Source organism: Hemiscyllium ocellatum, chromosome 3 (genome assembly GCF_020745735.1).
Source record: "Hemiscyllium ocellatum isolate sHemOce1 chromosome 3, sHemOce1.pat.X.cur, whole genome shotgun sequence".
Taxonomy (NCBI): Eukaryota; Metazoa; Chordata; class Chondrichthyes; order Orectolobiformes; family Hemiscylliidae; genus Hemiscyllium; species Hemiscyllium ocellatum.
This window is the reverse complement of record NC_083403.1, coordinates 127,136,624-127,152,976: the sequence shown is the minus strand read 5'-3', so window position 1 is coordinate 127,152,976 and position 16,353 is coordinate 127,136,624. Positions and strand designations below refer to the sequence as shown.

Here is a 16,353-nt window from a genome sequence, read left to right as displayed (position 1 = left end):
CCTTTCCAAATACATGTACGTCCTGTCCCTCAGAATTCCCACCACCAAGGTCAGGCTCACTGGTGTATAGTTCCCTGGCTTGTCCTTACCACTCTTCTTATGTGGCACCACGTTTGCCAACCTCCAGTTTCCCAGCACCTCACCTGTGACTATCGATGATACAAATATCTCAGCAAGAGGCCCAGCAATCACTTCTCTAGCTTCCCTCAGAGTTCTTGGATATACCTGATCAGGTCCTGGGGATTTATCCACCTTTAACCGTTTCAAGACATCCAGCACTTCCTCCTCTGTAATCTGGACATTTTGCAAAATGTCACCATCTATTTCCCTACAGTCTATATCTTCCATATCGTTTTCCACAGTAAATACTGATACTAAATGAATATTTTGCATCTCCCCCATTTTCTGTGACTCCACACAAAGACCGCCTTGTTGATCTTTGAGGGGCACTATTCTCTCCTTGGTTACCTTCTTGTCCTTTAATATATTTGTAAAAACTCTTTGGATTCTCCTTAATTCTATTAGCCAAAGCTATCTCATGTCCCCGTTTTGCCCTCCTGATTTCCCTCTTAAGTATACTCCTACTTTCTTTATACTCTTCTAAGGATTCACTCAATCTATCCTGTCTGTACCTGACATGCTTCCTTCTTTTTCTTAACCAATTCCTCAATTTCTTTAGTCATCCAGTATTCCCTATACCTACCAGCCTTCCCTTACACTCTGACAGGAATATACTTTCTCTGGATTCTTGTTATCTCATTTCTGAAGGCTTCCCATTTTCCAGCCGTCCCTTTATCTGCGAACATCTGCCTCCAATCAGCTTTGGAAAGTTCTTACCTAATACCATCAAAATTGGCCTTTCTCCAATTTAGAACTTCACCTTTTAGATCTGGTCTATCCTTTTCCATCACTATTTTAAAACTAATAGAATTATGGTAGCTGGCCCCAAAATGCTCCCCTACTGACACCTCAGTCACCTGCCCTGCCTTATTTCCCAAGAGTAGGTCAAATTTTGCACTTTCTCTAGTAGGTACATCTACATACTGAATCAGAAAATTGTCTTGTACACACTAAGAAATTCCTCTCCATCTAAACCTTTAACACTATGGCAGTCCCAGTCGATGTTTGGAAAGTTAAAATCTCCTACCATAACCACCATATTATTCTTACAGATAGCTGCGATCTCCTTACAAGTGTGTTTCTCAATTTCCCTCTGACTATTGTGGGGTCTATAATACCATCCCAATAAGGTAATCATCCCTTTCTTATTTCTCAGTTCCTCCCAAATAACATCCCTGGATGTATTTCTGGGGATATCCTTCCTTAGCACAGCTGTAATGCTTTCCCTTATCAAAAATGCCACTCCCCCTCCTCTTTTGCATCCCTTTCTATCTTTCCTGTAGCATTTGTATCCTGGAACATTAAGCTGCCAGTCCTGCCCATCCCTGAGCCATGTTTCCATAATTGCTATGATATCCCAGTTCCTAACCATGCCCTGAGTTCATCTGCCTTCCCTGTTAGGCCCCTTGCATTGAAATAAATGCAGTTTAATTTATTAGTCCTACCTTGTCCCTGCCTGCCCTGTCTGTTTGTCACTTCTCCAGTCTATCCAAAAAAAATATAATCCCTCATTCCTGGAACCATTCCTGTAAACATTTCTGTACCTCCTCCAAAGCTTTCACAATCTCCTTAAAGTGTGATACTCAGAAATGGAGCTAATGCTCCAGCTGATTTGGCAAGGCATCTTGTTTTTTAATGCTATTTATAAAGCTGAGAACCCACATAATATTATTCTCATATCTAAAGATGTTAAGCATCTGTTCTTGGTTTTTTTTGAGCCAGGTGTGTCTCATTGATACTACAATGTTTATCTGCATGGCTATTTCAGCCTGCCACTCAACAGCCCTATTAATTAATATGAAATAATGCGCTAGAATATAAAATACTTCCAAAGGATTCCCATCTTTTCCCACCTTTTGAAGTGGCGATTTGATTCCTTTTGCACTATTATCCAACTGTGTAAGAATATTCCTCCGGAAACTGACCATCCAGGAAATCTTTAGCAGCTTGTATATGCTGCATTGATTCCAGTTGCCAGGCAAGCTCAAACATTCAGCTTGATTTTAAGCAATTTGGGACACTTCCTGAAAATATGCGCCATTAAGCATCTTGAAACTCTGAGATAATACAGGAATTGCAGTCGACAGTTGATAACTTTCTTCTGTGTTTTAATCACAAAATTAAAATAAATATCAAGAAATTAAATAATTGCTGCTAATGAAGTTTTAGCTACACTGGGCTAGCAGTATAAATATGTGGCTACTGATGGAGGTCAAAGTCTGGGAATTCCATGAGTAACTTGCCCCTTTAACTCCCTGAAACCTGTCTGACGTCCACAAGGCACAGGTCGACAGCATTATGGAATACTATCTACTTATCTGGATGAGTATGATGGCTCCACCAATACAAAAATATTAACACCATCTAGGAAAACCTGCTTGATTGACATCACCTCCAATACCTTCAACATTCATTCGCTCCTGGTGCATGATGGTAGGTGTGTGCGCTATATACATGATAATTTGCAGCAACTCATTGAGAATTCTTTGGCATGTTGTTCAAAATTTTTGAACAACATGATCTAGATGAGAAACAGCAGATGCAAGAGAACACTACCTACAAGTTCCCCTTCAAGTCACACCCCCTCTTTCCCTGGGACAATGTTATTAGTCTTTCACTCTCACTGGATTAAAAGCCTCGTACACTCAAACGTCACTGAACGAGTACTTACCAGATGGTGTATAGCAATTCTGGAAAGCGGCTCACAGCCACTGCCTTGAGGGCAATTGGGAATGGACAAGAAGCCAATGAAACCAACATCTTATGAAGATGTATAAAGAATGTTGGCAAATCTCATTGCATTTATGTGGATTTTTGTACCATTTTTTTCTCATTCCTTTTCTTCCTATCTCCTTTATTAGCAGTTATTAGTATTAGTTTGCCTCTGTTTGATATGGATGAACAGTGGTAACTGTCATCTTTTGATGATTTGGAGGTGTCGGTGTTGGACTGGGGTGTACAAAGTTAAAAATCACACAACACCAGGTTATAGTCCAACAGGTTTATTTGGAAGCACACTAGCTTTCTGTGCGACGCTCTTTCATCAGGTGATTGTCACGATCACCTGATGAAGGAGCGTCGCTCCGAAAGCTAGTGTGCTTCCAATTAAATCTGTTGGACTATAACCTGGAGTTGTGTGATTTTTAACATCATCTTTGATGTCATCCAACTTTGATACTCTTTTTGATGGTTTGGTACATGTTCTTTGCTTCATGAGAATTAACTTTTGAGCTAAATTAAGTAATGTTTTTAAGATTTGCTTCTATTTTCTGTACAAAATCCTGAAATAGTTTGGAGAAAAAATTACTAGTACCAACACACACAATCTGGTTTGAAATTTCTGGCAAGGTTTAATGCTTTGCATGGTTGTAAATTAATTTGATTCTTCAGGTTTCCCTGTCCTGACTGAACTCCTTAGACTTCCTGTATTGCATTACACCAGATGCATTTGTATCAATGTTACATATAAAATCTGCCAAATTTTAACTTTAGTTATAATAGATGCTAGGTTTGAAAAATCAATTCAGCACAATTGGGCATTTTCTATCTCAAATTTTGTGTGCAAACTAGTCGTCGGCTACTCTGTTGTGTTATGCTCCAAGGTGTGTCAGTATTTTACTTAACTAGGGTGAAGTATCTGCTTAAAAAAAACTTGTGCAGTTCATACATTTATATTTGTGTTGTATGTGTTTACTTCTAAGCAATGTCTTTTGTTAAGTTTAAGACACAAGTCTAACCATTTTTAAATAATTGATTAATTGATTCAGAAATTTTAATTGTTCAATAGAATACATCCAGCGACAGAAAAGACAAAATGACCCAGATCATGAGAAGAATACTTGTAAAATGCTAGTTGTAGCAGATCATCGTTTTTTTAAACACATGGGCCGTGGTGAAGAGAGCATCACCATCAATTACTTGGTAAGGATGAATAATTTTAAATGTACCCTTTGGTTTACTGTTAAACTACTTATACCTTGCAACTAACACCATTAATTATCTCAACTCATTGTTTAAGTGCATTCATATTGATTAATCTTGCACATTTAGATAAATGTATAACTGGATCGCTGTTTTTCAAACATTGACTGTAATGGAAGCTTGAGAGCACTTTGTCTATTTTCCTGTCGGTTTAGTTACTGGTAATGAGAGAGAAAATGGTTGGCAATTCTCAATCTAAAAGGTGTTACTAAGCATTAACAATGCAAGTTTTTAAAAGATGAATTACTCCTTCGTAGAATGTGGGCATTGCTGGCGTTACCCAGTGTTTATTTTTGACAGTGTCTGATTGTCCTCGAGAGATTGACGATGAGCTTGGAGATGGTGAGGGCTGCAGTTGCTGGAAAGTCAAGAGTTGGTAAAATGTGGAACTGGAAAAAGCATAGCAGATCAAGCAGCATCAGTGGAGCTGGAGAATCAACATTTTGGGCAGGAGCCTTCACAAGTCCCGATGAAGGGTCCTGCCCAAAACATTGACATTCATGCTTCTCTGATGCTGCTTGACCTGCTGTGCTTTTTCCAGTTCCACATTTTATTGAGGTTGACCATGAACTCCCTTCTCAAATAGACCTGAGGAACTTGCTAGGTCATTTCAGAGGACATGTAAGAATCAATCATGTTGTGTTTCTGGACTTATATTTAAGCTAGACTATATTTTAGGGGCAGATATTCATTTCTGAATAATATTCAAGAACTTGGTGGGTTTTTAATGATCTGATAATTTGTTTGAAATCATTAATGACAGTAGCTTTTTATTTTCATTAATGGAATTTAAATGCCTCAGTTCTGTATTATATTTGGATTCTGATGAAGAGTCACTGGACTCGAAACATCTGCTTTCTTCCCTTTAGATGCTGACAGATCTGAGTTTCACTGGCAATTTCTGCTTTTGTGTCCGATCACCAGCATGTGCCGTTATTTGTTTTGGTTTTGTTTTGTGTTGTATTTGAACTTGTTTTCCACCTTGCGGATGCCACAGGCTTCTAGATTACTATCCAGAAATATACTTAATATTTTAACATGACTATTTTTTTTAAAAGTACACCCACATTTTTAAATTGATGCAAAGTCCTGGGAATTGTGTGTTGTGGATTACAAGCACTTGTAGGTAAGACTGAACTGAGAATTTAATACTTCTATGATCTCCTTAGATAAGGCTGAAGGTTTTTCTTTACATTAAGCCTTTATTTATATTCAGATTCCTAATCCCAGACCAGTGTCTTTAAACTTGGCAAAAAAAGTTGGGAAAATGAATCATACACTTTGAAGATTGACTAACTTCTCTTCACTGAACCTTCAATAACAAAATTATTTTTATGGCATAGTTATGTTTATGGGAGGCATGAGGAGTAAAAGCGAGTATATCATGTTGCCTTTTCTCTTAATGGAGTTCTGTTTGTTAGTTATTTTAAAAGTGTGGAGAAAATAAATGAATGCATTCTTGCATTATCTTTGTGATTCATAATGATTTTCTTGAATGAGTTTTCAACAGTCTCATTTTAAACCTATTTCCCAGGCTTGAAGTGGATAGGTTTTATTTGGTAATGATATATTTCTCAATGGATCCATAAAATAGAGAGAAATGCATCATGTATAAGAGTTGGGAGGTCATGTTGCGGCTGTACACGACATTGGTTAGGCCACTTATGGAATACTTCATGTAATCTTGGTCCCTCCGCTATAGGAAGGATGTTGTAAAACTTGAAAAGGTTCAGAAAAGATTTACAAGGATGTTGCCGGGGTTGGAGGTTTCAGCTATTGGAAGATGCTGAATAGGCTGGGACTATTCTCCCTGGAGCATCGAAAGCTGAGGGTTGACCTTCTAGAGATTTATAAAATGGTGAGGGGCATGGTTAGGGTGAATAGACAAGGTCTTTTACCGAGGGTAGAAGGAATCAAAAACTACAGGGATGTTTAAGGTGAATGGGAAAGATTTTAAAAAGGGGCAACTTTTTTCATGCAGGAGATGGTGTGTGTGTGTATGGAATGAACTGCTGGAGGAAATGATGGAGGCTGTTATAAGACCATAAGACATAAGAGTGGAAGTAAGGCCATTCGGCCCATCGAGTCCAGTCCGCCATTCAATCATGGCTGATGGACATTTCAACTCCACTTACCCGCAATTCTCCCCGTAGCCCTTAATTCCTCGAGACAACAAGAATCTATCAATCTCTGCCTTGAAGACATTTAGTGTCCTGGCCTCCACTGCACTCTGCGGCAATGAATTCCACAGGCCCACCATTCTCTGGCTGAAGAAATGTCTCCGCATTTCTGTTCTGAATTGACCCCCTCTAATTTTAAGGCTGTGCCCACGGGTCCTAGTCTCCTCGCCTAACGGAAACAATTTCCTAGCGTCCACCCTTTCCAAGCCATGTATTATATTGTACGTCTCTATTAAGTCTCCCCTTAATCTTCTAAACTCCAATGAATACAATCCCTGGATCCTCAGCCATTCCTCATATGTTAGACCAACCATTCCAGGGATCATCCGTGTGAATCTCCGCTGGACACGTTCCAGTGCCAGTATCACCTTCCTGAGGTATGGGGACCAAATCTGGACACAGTACGCCAAATGGGGCCTAACCAGAGCTTTATAAAGTCTCAGTAGCACAACGGTGCTTTTATATTCCAACCCTCTTGAGATAAGTGACAACATTGCATCCGCTTTCTTAATCACGGACTCAACCTGCATGTTTACCTTTAGAGAATCCTCAACTAGCACTCCCAGATCCCTTTGTACTTTGGCTTTACGAATTTTCTCACTGTTTAGAAAGTAGTCTATGCTTTTATTCTTTTTGCCAAAGTGCAAGACCTCGCATTTGCTCACGTTGAATTCCATCAGCCGTTTCCTGGACCACTCTCCCAAACTGTCTAGATCCTTCTGCAGCCTCCCCACTTCCTCAGTACTACCTGCCTGTCCTCCTAACTTCGTATCACCTGCAAACTTCACTAGAATGCCCCCAGTCCCTTCATCCAGATCATTAATATATAATGTGAACAGCTGTGGCCCCAACACTGAACCCTACGGGACACCGCTTGTCACCGGCTGCCATTCCGAAAGAGAACCTTTTATCCCAACTCTTTGCCTTCTGTCAGACAGCCAATCCTCACTCCATACCAGTAGCTCACCTCGAACACCATGGGCCCTCACCTTGCTCAGCAGCCTCCCGTGTGGCACCTTATCAAAGGCCTTTTGGAAGTCTAGATAGACCACATCCACTGGGTTTCTCTGGTCTAACCTACTTGTCACCTCTTCAAAGAATTCCAACAGGTTTTTCAAGCATGACCTCCCCTTACTAAATCCATGTTGACTTGTTCTAATCAGACTCTGCTCTTCTAAGAATTTAGAAACCTCATCCTTAATGATGGCTTCTAGAATTTTACCAACAACCGAGGTTAGGCTAATTGGCCTATAATTTTCCATCTTTTGTCGTGATCCTTTCTTGAACAAGGGGTTACAACAGCGATCTTCCAATCATCCGGGACTTTCTCTGACTCCAGTGACTCTTGAAAGATCTCAACCAATGCCTCCACTATTTCCTCAGCCACCTCTGTCAGAACTCTAGGATGTATCCCATCGGGGCCAGGTGATTTATCAATTTTAAGACTTTTTAGCTTTTCTAGCACTATCTCTTTTGTAATGGCAACCATACTCAACTCAGCCCCCTGACTCCCTTTAATTGTTGGGATATTACTCATGTCTTCCACTGTGAAGAGTGACGCAAAGTACTTGTTAAGTTCTCCTGCTATTTCCTTATCTCCCATCACTAGGCTTCCTGCATCAGTTTGAAGTGGCCCAATGTCTATTTTTGCCTGTCGTTTGTTTCTTAGGTATTGAAAGAAACTTTTACTATCATTTCTAATATTACTGGCTGGCCTACCTTCATATTTGATCCTCTCCTTTCTTATTTCTCTCTTTGTTATCCTCTGTTTGTTTTTGTAGCCTTCCCAATCTTTTAATTTCCCACTGCTCTTGGCCACTTTATTAGATTAGATTAGATTACTTACAGTGTGGAAACAGGCCCTTCGGCCTAACAAGTCCACACCGACCCGCTGAAGCGCAACCCACCCATACCCCTACATACACCCCAAACCTAACACTACGGGCAATTTAGCATGGCTAATTCACCTGACCCGCACATCTTTGGATTGTGGAAGGAAACCGGAGCACCCGGAGGAAACCCACGCAGACACGGGGAGAACGTGCAAACTCCACACAGTCAGTCGCCTGAGTCGGGAATTGAACCCGGGTCTCAGGCGCTGTGAGGCAGACATTTCCTGACTTCCTTTGTCAGCCATGGCTGTCTAATCCCTCCCCGGATAATCTTTCTTTTCTTGGGGATGAACCTCTGTCCAGTGTCCTCAATTATACCCACAAACTCCTGCCATTTTTGCTCTACTGTCTTCCCCGCTAGGCTCTGCTTCCAGTCTATTTTTGTCAGTTCCTCTCTCATGCCCTCATAATTACCTTTATTTAACTGTAACACCATTCCATCCGATTTTTGCCTTCTCTCTTTCAAATTGCAGACTGAACTCTACCATATTATGATCGCTGCTTCCTAAGGGTTCCCTTACTTTAAGATCTTTTATAAAGTCTGGTTCATTGCAAAGCACTAGGTCCAGAATAGCCTGCTCCCTTGTGGGCTCCATGACGAGCTGTTCCAAAAAGCCATCCTGTAAGCATTCCATGAATTCCCTTTCTTTGGATCCACTGGAAACATTATTTACCCAGTCCACCTGCATATTGAAGTCTCCCATGATCACTGTGACCTTGCCTTTCTTTTTTTTTAAAGATATTTTTATTAGAAATTTAATATTTTGACAGATTTACAAAAATAAACAGAACTTTCAAGCACAAACATTAATATAAAAATAGATCTTAAATATATAATCATCAAAATTCAAAGGAATGATACTAAAGAAGAAAGAAAAACAATGAAACTCAGTTAACTACTAATCTAATCCACAATTATCCAGAGTGTATAGTTGAGTCACTTACATCCTTCAAACAAGAGAAAATGTTCTCTAATACACTCATAACAGTATAATAAAAAGGAAACTATTTCCAAACAATAAGAACAAAAAAAAACATGTTTGAATGGAGATCCTCCCCCTTGTTCTCAGGGGGCCTTACTTCCTTTCTAAAGGTCCACCATATCCTCTCCCAAACAGTGTCCCACCCTTGACCCGGGCGCTCCTTAATAGGATTTAGATATAATACTGAGCTAGAGTTAACAGTGAGCGCCCCACCCCCACCCTTCCCCACCCATACCTGAGTATATCTGATAGCATCAATGCCACGTACAAACACACATAACTATAAAATTACAACTCCAACAGATTACAGTTAAGTATAATAACATAAAATAGCAAGGGAAGACAACCCTGCTCCCAGAAGCAAAAGTAAAGTAAAGTATCCACTTCTCCCCACGGAGTGTGGAAGAGGCAAGCCAACATAAATTGTCTCTTACGATTTATTTAAACGAGTCTAAAAGTTCCTTAGCCTCTTCTGGTGATCTAAAATTATACTCGGATCCTTCGTGGGTAAAGCATAACGTCGCTGGGTAGCGTAAGGTGTATTGAATATTTAAGTTCCTTAGACATTTCTTCACCTCATCAAACGCCTTCCTCCTTCGTGCCAAAGCCGGGGAGAAGTCCTGAAATAACATAATCTTGGATCCTTCATGGATCATGGCTTTAGGATCCTTTCCAAGCTTTCTGGAGGCGTCCAGGAGTATCTGCCTCTCCCTATAACTCTGCAGCCGGAACAGGACCGGGCGTGGGCGCTGGTTTGGGCCAGATCCGCGTACTGCGACCCGGTAGGCCCACTCCACCCTTACCCGGTCAGTTTCAGCCCCCAGGTTTAAAAGCTGGGGCAGCCATCGCTCCAGAAATACTACTAATTGTCCTTTCCCTTCTTGTTCAGGGAGGCCCAGAAGACGGATATTCTTTCTCCGATTTCTATTATCCAGGTCATCCATGTAGATTTCAAAGGCCCGGACTCTCTGCTCCAGAGCTCGCACCTGTTCTGCAGCTGTTTGTGCTGCAGCCTCGGAGGTCGTGGCCTTTAGCTCCGCCCCCTCCACTCGGCCCTGCAGTTCCTCGAGAGCCTGGCTGTGCTTTTGTAGCTTTTCTTCGAATGCATTCCACCTCTGTCGGGATTCTGTGATGAAATTGACAAGTGTCGTTTCCAGCCTGGCAATCATCTCTTCAAGGCCTGTTTTTACATCAGCTGCAGCCGGAGAAGGAGAGGGTGGGGGAGGGGTCTTTGTTTTCTGAGAGCTGCGGGATCCCTTTGGTTTACTCATTATCCACTTAATATTAAACTGCTTAAATATAATAGTAAGCAGCTAATTAAGGTTAGAAAATTTTTTTGGGTGGTTTGGTAAGTGTGGTGGGGCTGAGTAACTCACTTTACCCAGGTTTTGGGAAGAGCACTGTAAACTCAGACTTGCTGAGTCGCCGCCATCTTGGATCTCCCGTGACCTTGCCTTTCTGACATGCCTTCTCTATTTCCCGGTACATGTTGCACCCCTAGTCCTGACCACTGTGAGGAGGTCTGTACACAACTCCAATTATGTTTTTTTTTGCCTTTGTGGTTCCTCAATTCCACCCACACATTTAAAAGGCATCTAGATGGGTATATGAATAGGAAGGATTGAGGGGGATACGGGCCAAATACTGGAAAGTAGGATTAGATTTATTTAGGATATCTAGTTGGCATAGATGATTTAGACAAAGAGTCTGGTTTCCATGCTGTACAGCCCTAGGACTTTCTAAGAAGGAAAAAGTTTATTTTCAAAGTGTGATTGCATCACTATGTACATTATCTTAAGGTTCTATAATGATATGCAGTTTTAATTGTTATTCTAACTGAATAGTCCAAATTTGCTTTTCTAAATGCAGATTGAATTGATTGACAGAGTAGATGACATTTATCGGAATACCACTTGGAACAGTGCTGGTTTCAAAGGATATGGAGTGCAGATAGATGAGGTAAATCATTCAAAATATACTGTTTTTTTTCAACTCATCACAGCTACACAAAGTCAATAGATCAGTTTTTATAATCTTAGGTCTATTGATTTTGACTGGGTGGTCATCTTCCTTTTTAAAGTTTATTCTTATGTTAGCAATGAACTTGTTGAAAAATATTCCTGTCACCAGTCTGGCTTATTTTTCAAAAACTATTATTGTAGTGTCACTGCAAATGACTTGAATGTATTCAGGTAGGCTTTGTGGGTTTTTGAAATAACATTCAGTACATTTGTGTCTGCTTTTTGACAATTATGTAGCAAAGATCATGTGATAACCTGTGTGTCTATTTATTTCAGTTATTGAAAATATGACAGAAGCTTGGCCTAAAAACACCAGTTGGGCATACTTCAATTGCTAAGAAAAATTATTTTCACAGAATAAACTTTAAAGGACAGGTAGCAGAAATTGTTTCCCTAACTAGTAACAGCAGTCATACAGGTCAGGTTAATGCCAGTTAATAGGCATTGTGTGTCCAGCTATCCAACACTTAGTTTATGGCTTGCAATTGTGCAGCCCATAAAAAGTGAATGGTTCTTAACTGACATCGGGGGGCTGGGGACCAGATAGTCAGCCTGTAAGTCTAAGAAACGAGGGAGATGATGAGGAAACCCTTAAAGGGGAAGAACGAATTCAGGTTTTCTGGAGTGGATGCTTGAAGTCATGGCTGCTAGAGGTGATGCAAACAGTGGTGTACACAAGTTTGGAATGAAACAGACCAAAATAAGGAAGTTGTTTCTAAGATTTGAGGATTGGATGTAGGAAAGGCATGGAAAGATTCTAAAGAGAAGCAATTTCAGTAAATATAGTGGAATGAGCAATTGTAAGAGAGTGAGGACATAAGTAGTGCTTCTCTGTGCAGTAATGGGCTAGCCGTAGTTGTTTTTGCTGAGGGTAATGGGGGAGAAAGAATGGGCTGCCAGTTATTAGTATATTGGAGTTCATAGCCTACTGTACTCAAATTCAATAATTATTTTTAGGATCCTTTCAACAAACAAGCTTCTGCCTTTCCAAGGGTACAAAGGTACGAGTAAAGGTTTCAACAACAGAGGACTGTGGTAGCGACAGAAATGACATTGGTATAGAGGTGGAATTAAGTGGGCTTTCTAATCAATGAATCAATCTCCTCTCAAAGTCAAACAAGATTCCAAAGTTTAAAAATATTCCCTATAAGCTAGAGACTTTGCTAACTCCACTAATTTCTTAACCAATGTCCGGGTGAGCCCTGAAGTGGAAAGACGATGACTTTTCTGAGAGTTTCATCAATATTTATACAGTACTTTTTCAATGTAGTAAAATATTCCAAAGTGCTTCACAGGAGTTGAATAATAAGTTTGACTCTGGGCAACATAAAGTTGAGGACGATTTAGAGCTAAAGCTTGTTATAAGGCCTGTATACACAGGGGTGATGGGCAAGAGGCTTGTACATGTTAGGAGGTGCTTGTAGGCATTTGGATGAACCCAAGTTTACAGATGGTCGAGGTTTTAGCTAGGATAGTGTTGGAGTAGTCAAGTCTGCAGGTAACATAGGAACGAATGAGGGATTTGGCAGCAAATGAGCTAAAGCAGGGAGCTTTAGAAATCATACTTCCCTACAGTGTGGAAACCGGCCATTTGGCTCATCGAGAGCATGCCTACCCTCCAAAGAACAGCCCACCAGACGTACCCCCTACCCTATCCCTGTCACCCTGCATTTCCCATGGCCAGGCCACCTAACCTACACATCCATGGGAAGTACAACACTACTTAGCATGGCCAGTCCACCTAACATGCATACCTTTGGTCTGTGGGAGGAAACCAGAGCATCCGGAGGAAACCCACACAGACACAGGGAGAACATGCAAACTCCACACGGACAGTTGCCCGAAGGTGAAATTGAACCTGAGTAGCTGGCACTGTGATGCAGCAGTGCTAACTACTGAACCACCATGCTGTGCCCTCCACGGAGCCAAGTTTTGTTAAGGAGGTGGAAATAGGCATTCTGTTGACAGCACAAACATGCCAACGGATGATGGAAGCCTTCCTTGTCTCCTCACAGTATCATTGTTACGTTCTATCTCTGACCAGTGCTATGTTAAACCCCTCTTAGATTGCTTTCTTTGGCTTCGACCTCCTACTTTTGAAGGTGTTATTTTAAAATGATTTATTTTGATGCTTTTTTTTAACATAACAGATAATTGTCAATAAAGAACCAACAGTGGTGACTGCGGGTAAGAAACATTACAATATGGCTGGAAGTTATCCAGAAAATAAAGATGCTTGGGATGTCAAGCCTCTGCTTGAGGTAAGGAAGAGCTGGAAGAGAAATATTATTCTTAGGGAGCTTAGTTTTATTAAAGACACTGAAACTGTCACACAATTTTAAAGGAGTTGCTACTTCTAAGTTATAATTGATGCACTTTATCTACTAAAAGACTGAAAATTTCTGAAATTGAAGTAAAAACAAATTACAAGACTTCAACTGTAAAAATTCAGTGGTATATATTTTTGGAACCTAATATTTATTAAATACTGATGAAAATTAACACAAAATGAATTACAATGGCACCACCTGCATCTAAACTTAAGGGGCACTAATATCCTTGCGGGGAGATTTCAAGCTAGTATGGCAGAGCATGGGAACTGGACTAGCTGACCAGCATGAGGAGGAAGTGTAGAGATTAATAGGCTGACCTAACTGGGCCAGTTTAATGAACAGGGTGGGCTCATTAAAAAGTGTACTGAGGAAGAGAGGAGGGAGAAATTACAAAACGATGCTGGAGGACAGGGTGGAATGTTCAGCCAAAATTAGTTATTTTGTACAAATGTATGGAGTGCAAAGAACAAATTAAATGAGCTGCGGGCACAGATTCAAAGTGGAAATTGATATTGTTGCTATTATAGAGATACAGCAGCAGGATGGTCAGAACTGGGAACTGTATAGATCAAGTTACAAGATTTATAGGAGGGATAAAGAAGATAGCATGGGGGGTGGAGTAGCAGTATTGATTAGAAGCAGAATCATTTCTATGGTGAGGGAGAATGTAATTAGGGGAAAGCACATTCCTGATTAAGGGTTTATTCCCAAAATGTCGACTGTTCTGCTCCTCGGATGCTGCCTGACCGGCTGTGCTTTTCCACGCCACATTTTTCAACTCTGATCTCAAACCTCTGCTCTCCTCACTTTCTCCTGGAAAGCACCCAATGGCAAACTAATGAGAGGAACTGTAAAGGTTTTATGTATAGACCCCTGGTAGCAGCTCAGAAGTGCTAAATTCAATGTATAAAAATAAAGTGCAGCACAGGAAAAGGCTCTTTAGACCACCAATCCTGTGCTGATTTTTAATCCTCATTTAGACCGACTGCTTATTGTCCATGCAAAGTGTCTATCTCTCTGTTCACCTCGCATTCGTGTATCCAACAAGATACACCTTAAATGTTGCTAATGTGCCTGCTTCCACCACCCCTACTAGCAATGTGTTCCAGGCATCCACCACCCTCTTGTGAAAAATGTTTCCTGCACTTCTCCCCTAAATCTTCCCTCTCACCTTGAATCTGTGCCCTCTTGTAGTTGACCTTTCTACCCTGAGAAAAAGCCTCTGACTATCTACCCCATCTATGCCTATCATAATCCTGTAGATCTCTAACAGGTCGCCCGTCAGCCTCCATCTTTCCAGTGAAAACCAGTTGAGTTTATCCAATCACTCCTCATAACTTAAAACCCATCAGACCAGGCAACATTCTGGTAAACCTTTTCTGCATTCTCTCTGAAGCATTCATGTCCTTATGGTAGTGTGGTAACCGGAACTGCATGCAATATTCCAATTGTGGCGTAGCTAAAGTTTTGTACAGCTGTAACATAACTTTACAAGTTTTATACTTGATGTCACAGCCAATGAAGGCAAGCATGCTGTATTCCCTCTTGACCACCAGTTCACCTGTGTTGCCACTTTGAGGGACCTGTAAGTCCAGCTCCTTCTGTATGCCAGTACTCCTAAAGGTTCTGTCATTTATGGTATAATTGACTGTTGAATTTGATTTTCCAAAATGCATCACCTTGTATTTGTCCAGATAAAAATCCATTTGCCACTGCTTTGCCCAAATCTATAATCTACCTATATCCGACTGTATCCTTTGATAATCTTCCTCACTATCTGCATCTTCAATTTTGGTGTCATCCACAAACTTATTAATCAGACCACCTACATTTTTCTCCAGATCATTTAAATATATTACCAATAAAAAGCCCTAGCACTGATTCCATCAGAACACCACAAGTTACTGATCTCCATCACAAAAAGCACCCTTCCACCTACTGTCTTGTATAACCAGGCTAGTTTTGCATCCATCTAGCCAGCTCACCTCAGATACTATGAGACTATCTCTGTATTAGCCTGCCGTGAAGTATTTATGAAATGGCTTACTAAAGTCCATGTAGACAACATCCATCATCTTTCCCTCATAAATCATTCTTGTCACCTTCTCAAAACAGTCAATCTAGTTGGTGAGACATGATATTCCCTGCACAAACCCATGTTGCCTATCAATAATAAGTCCATTTTCTTCCAAATGTGAAGAAATCCTGTCTGAGTATCTTTTCTAACAACTTCTCTATCACTGACATCATGCTTACCAGCCTGTAATTACCTGGATTATCTCCGTTTCCCTTCTTAAACAGAGGAACAACATTGCCATTCTTCACTTCTCTGGGACCTCGCTTGTGGCCAAAGGGGGCGCAAAGATATCTGTTAGGGTCCCTGCTATTTCTTTCCTTTTTTCCCCATAGTATCCTGGGATAAATCCCATCTGGCCCTGGTGGACTTGCCTACATTAATGTATTTTAAGACACCCAACACTTTCTTCTTTATAATGTTGACCTGCCTGAGAGTATTCATGCCTCTTTCCCTAATGTCAGCATTCCTCTCTGCGGTGAATACCGTTGTAAAGTCCTCATTTAAGAATCTCACCATTTCCGCACATAACCTCCCTCCTTTATCCTTGAGTGAGCATACTCTTTCCTTTACTACCCTCTTGCTCCTAATGCATATATAAAATTCCTTGGGATTCTCCTTAACCCTGCTGGTCGAAGACAGACCTTTCATAACCCCTTTTAACCCTACTATCTCCACATTTGTGCTCTTCCCTATTTTATGTATGTTCTTCAAGGGCGTCATTTGTTTTTAGTCATCTAGACCTTGGATATGCTTTTTTTTGACTAAA

The 16,353-nt window shown here is 40.7% G+C and overlaps 1 protein-coding gene across 2 annotated transcripts in view; it reads left to right on the top strand.

Annotated features, from left to right (window-relative positions):
* The window catches only part of adam17b (ADAM metallopeptidase domain 17b), a 75,129-nt gene that overhangs the window by 29,074 nt on the left and 29,702 nt on the right, over positions 1-16,353 (top strand). For both annotated transcript variants that reach the window (XM_060853356.1, XM_060853347.1), the window contains exons 6-8: positions 3,908-4,041; positions 11,026-11,115; positions 13,328-13,438. In XM_060853356.1, coding sequence (XP_060709339.1) covers positions 3,908-4,041; positions 11,026-11,115; positions 13,328-13,438 — 335 coding nt within the window. The remainder of the gene's footprint in view (positions 1-3,907; positions 4,042-11,025; positions 11,116-13,327; positions 13,439-16,353) is intronic.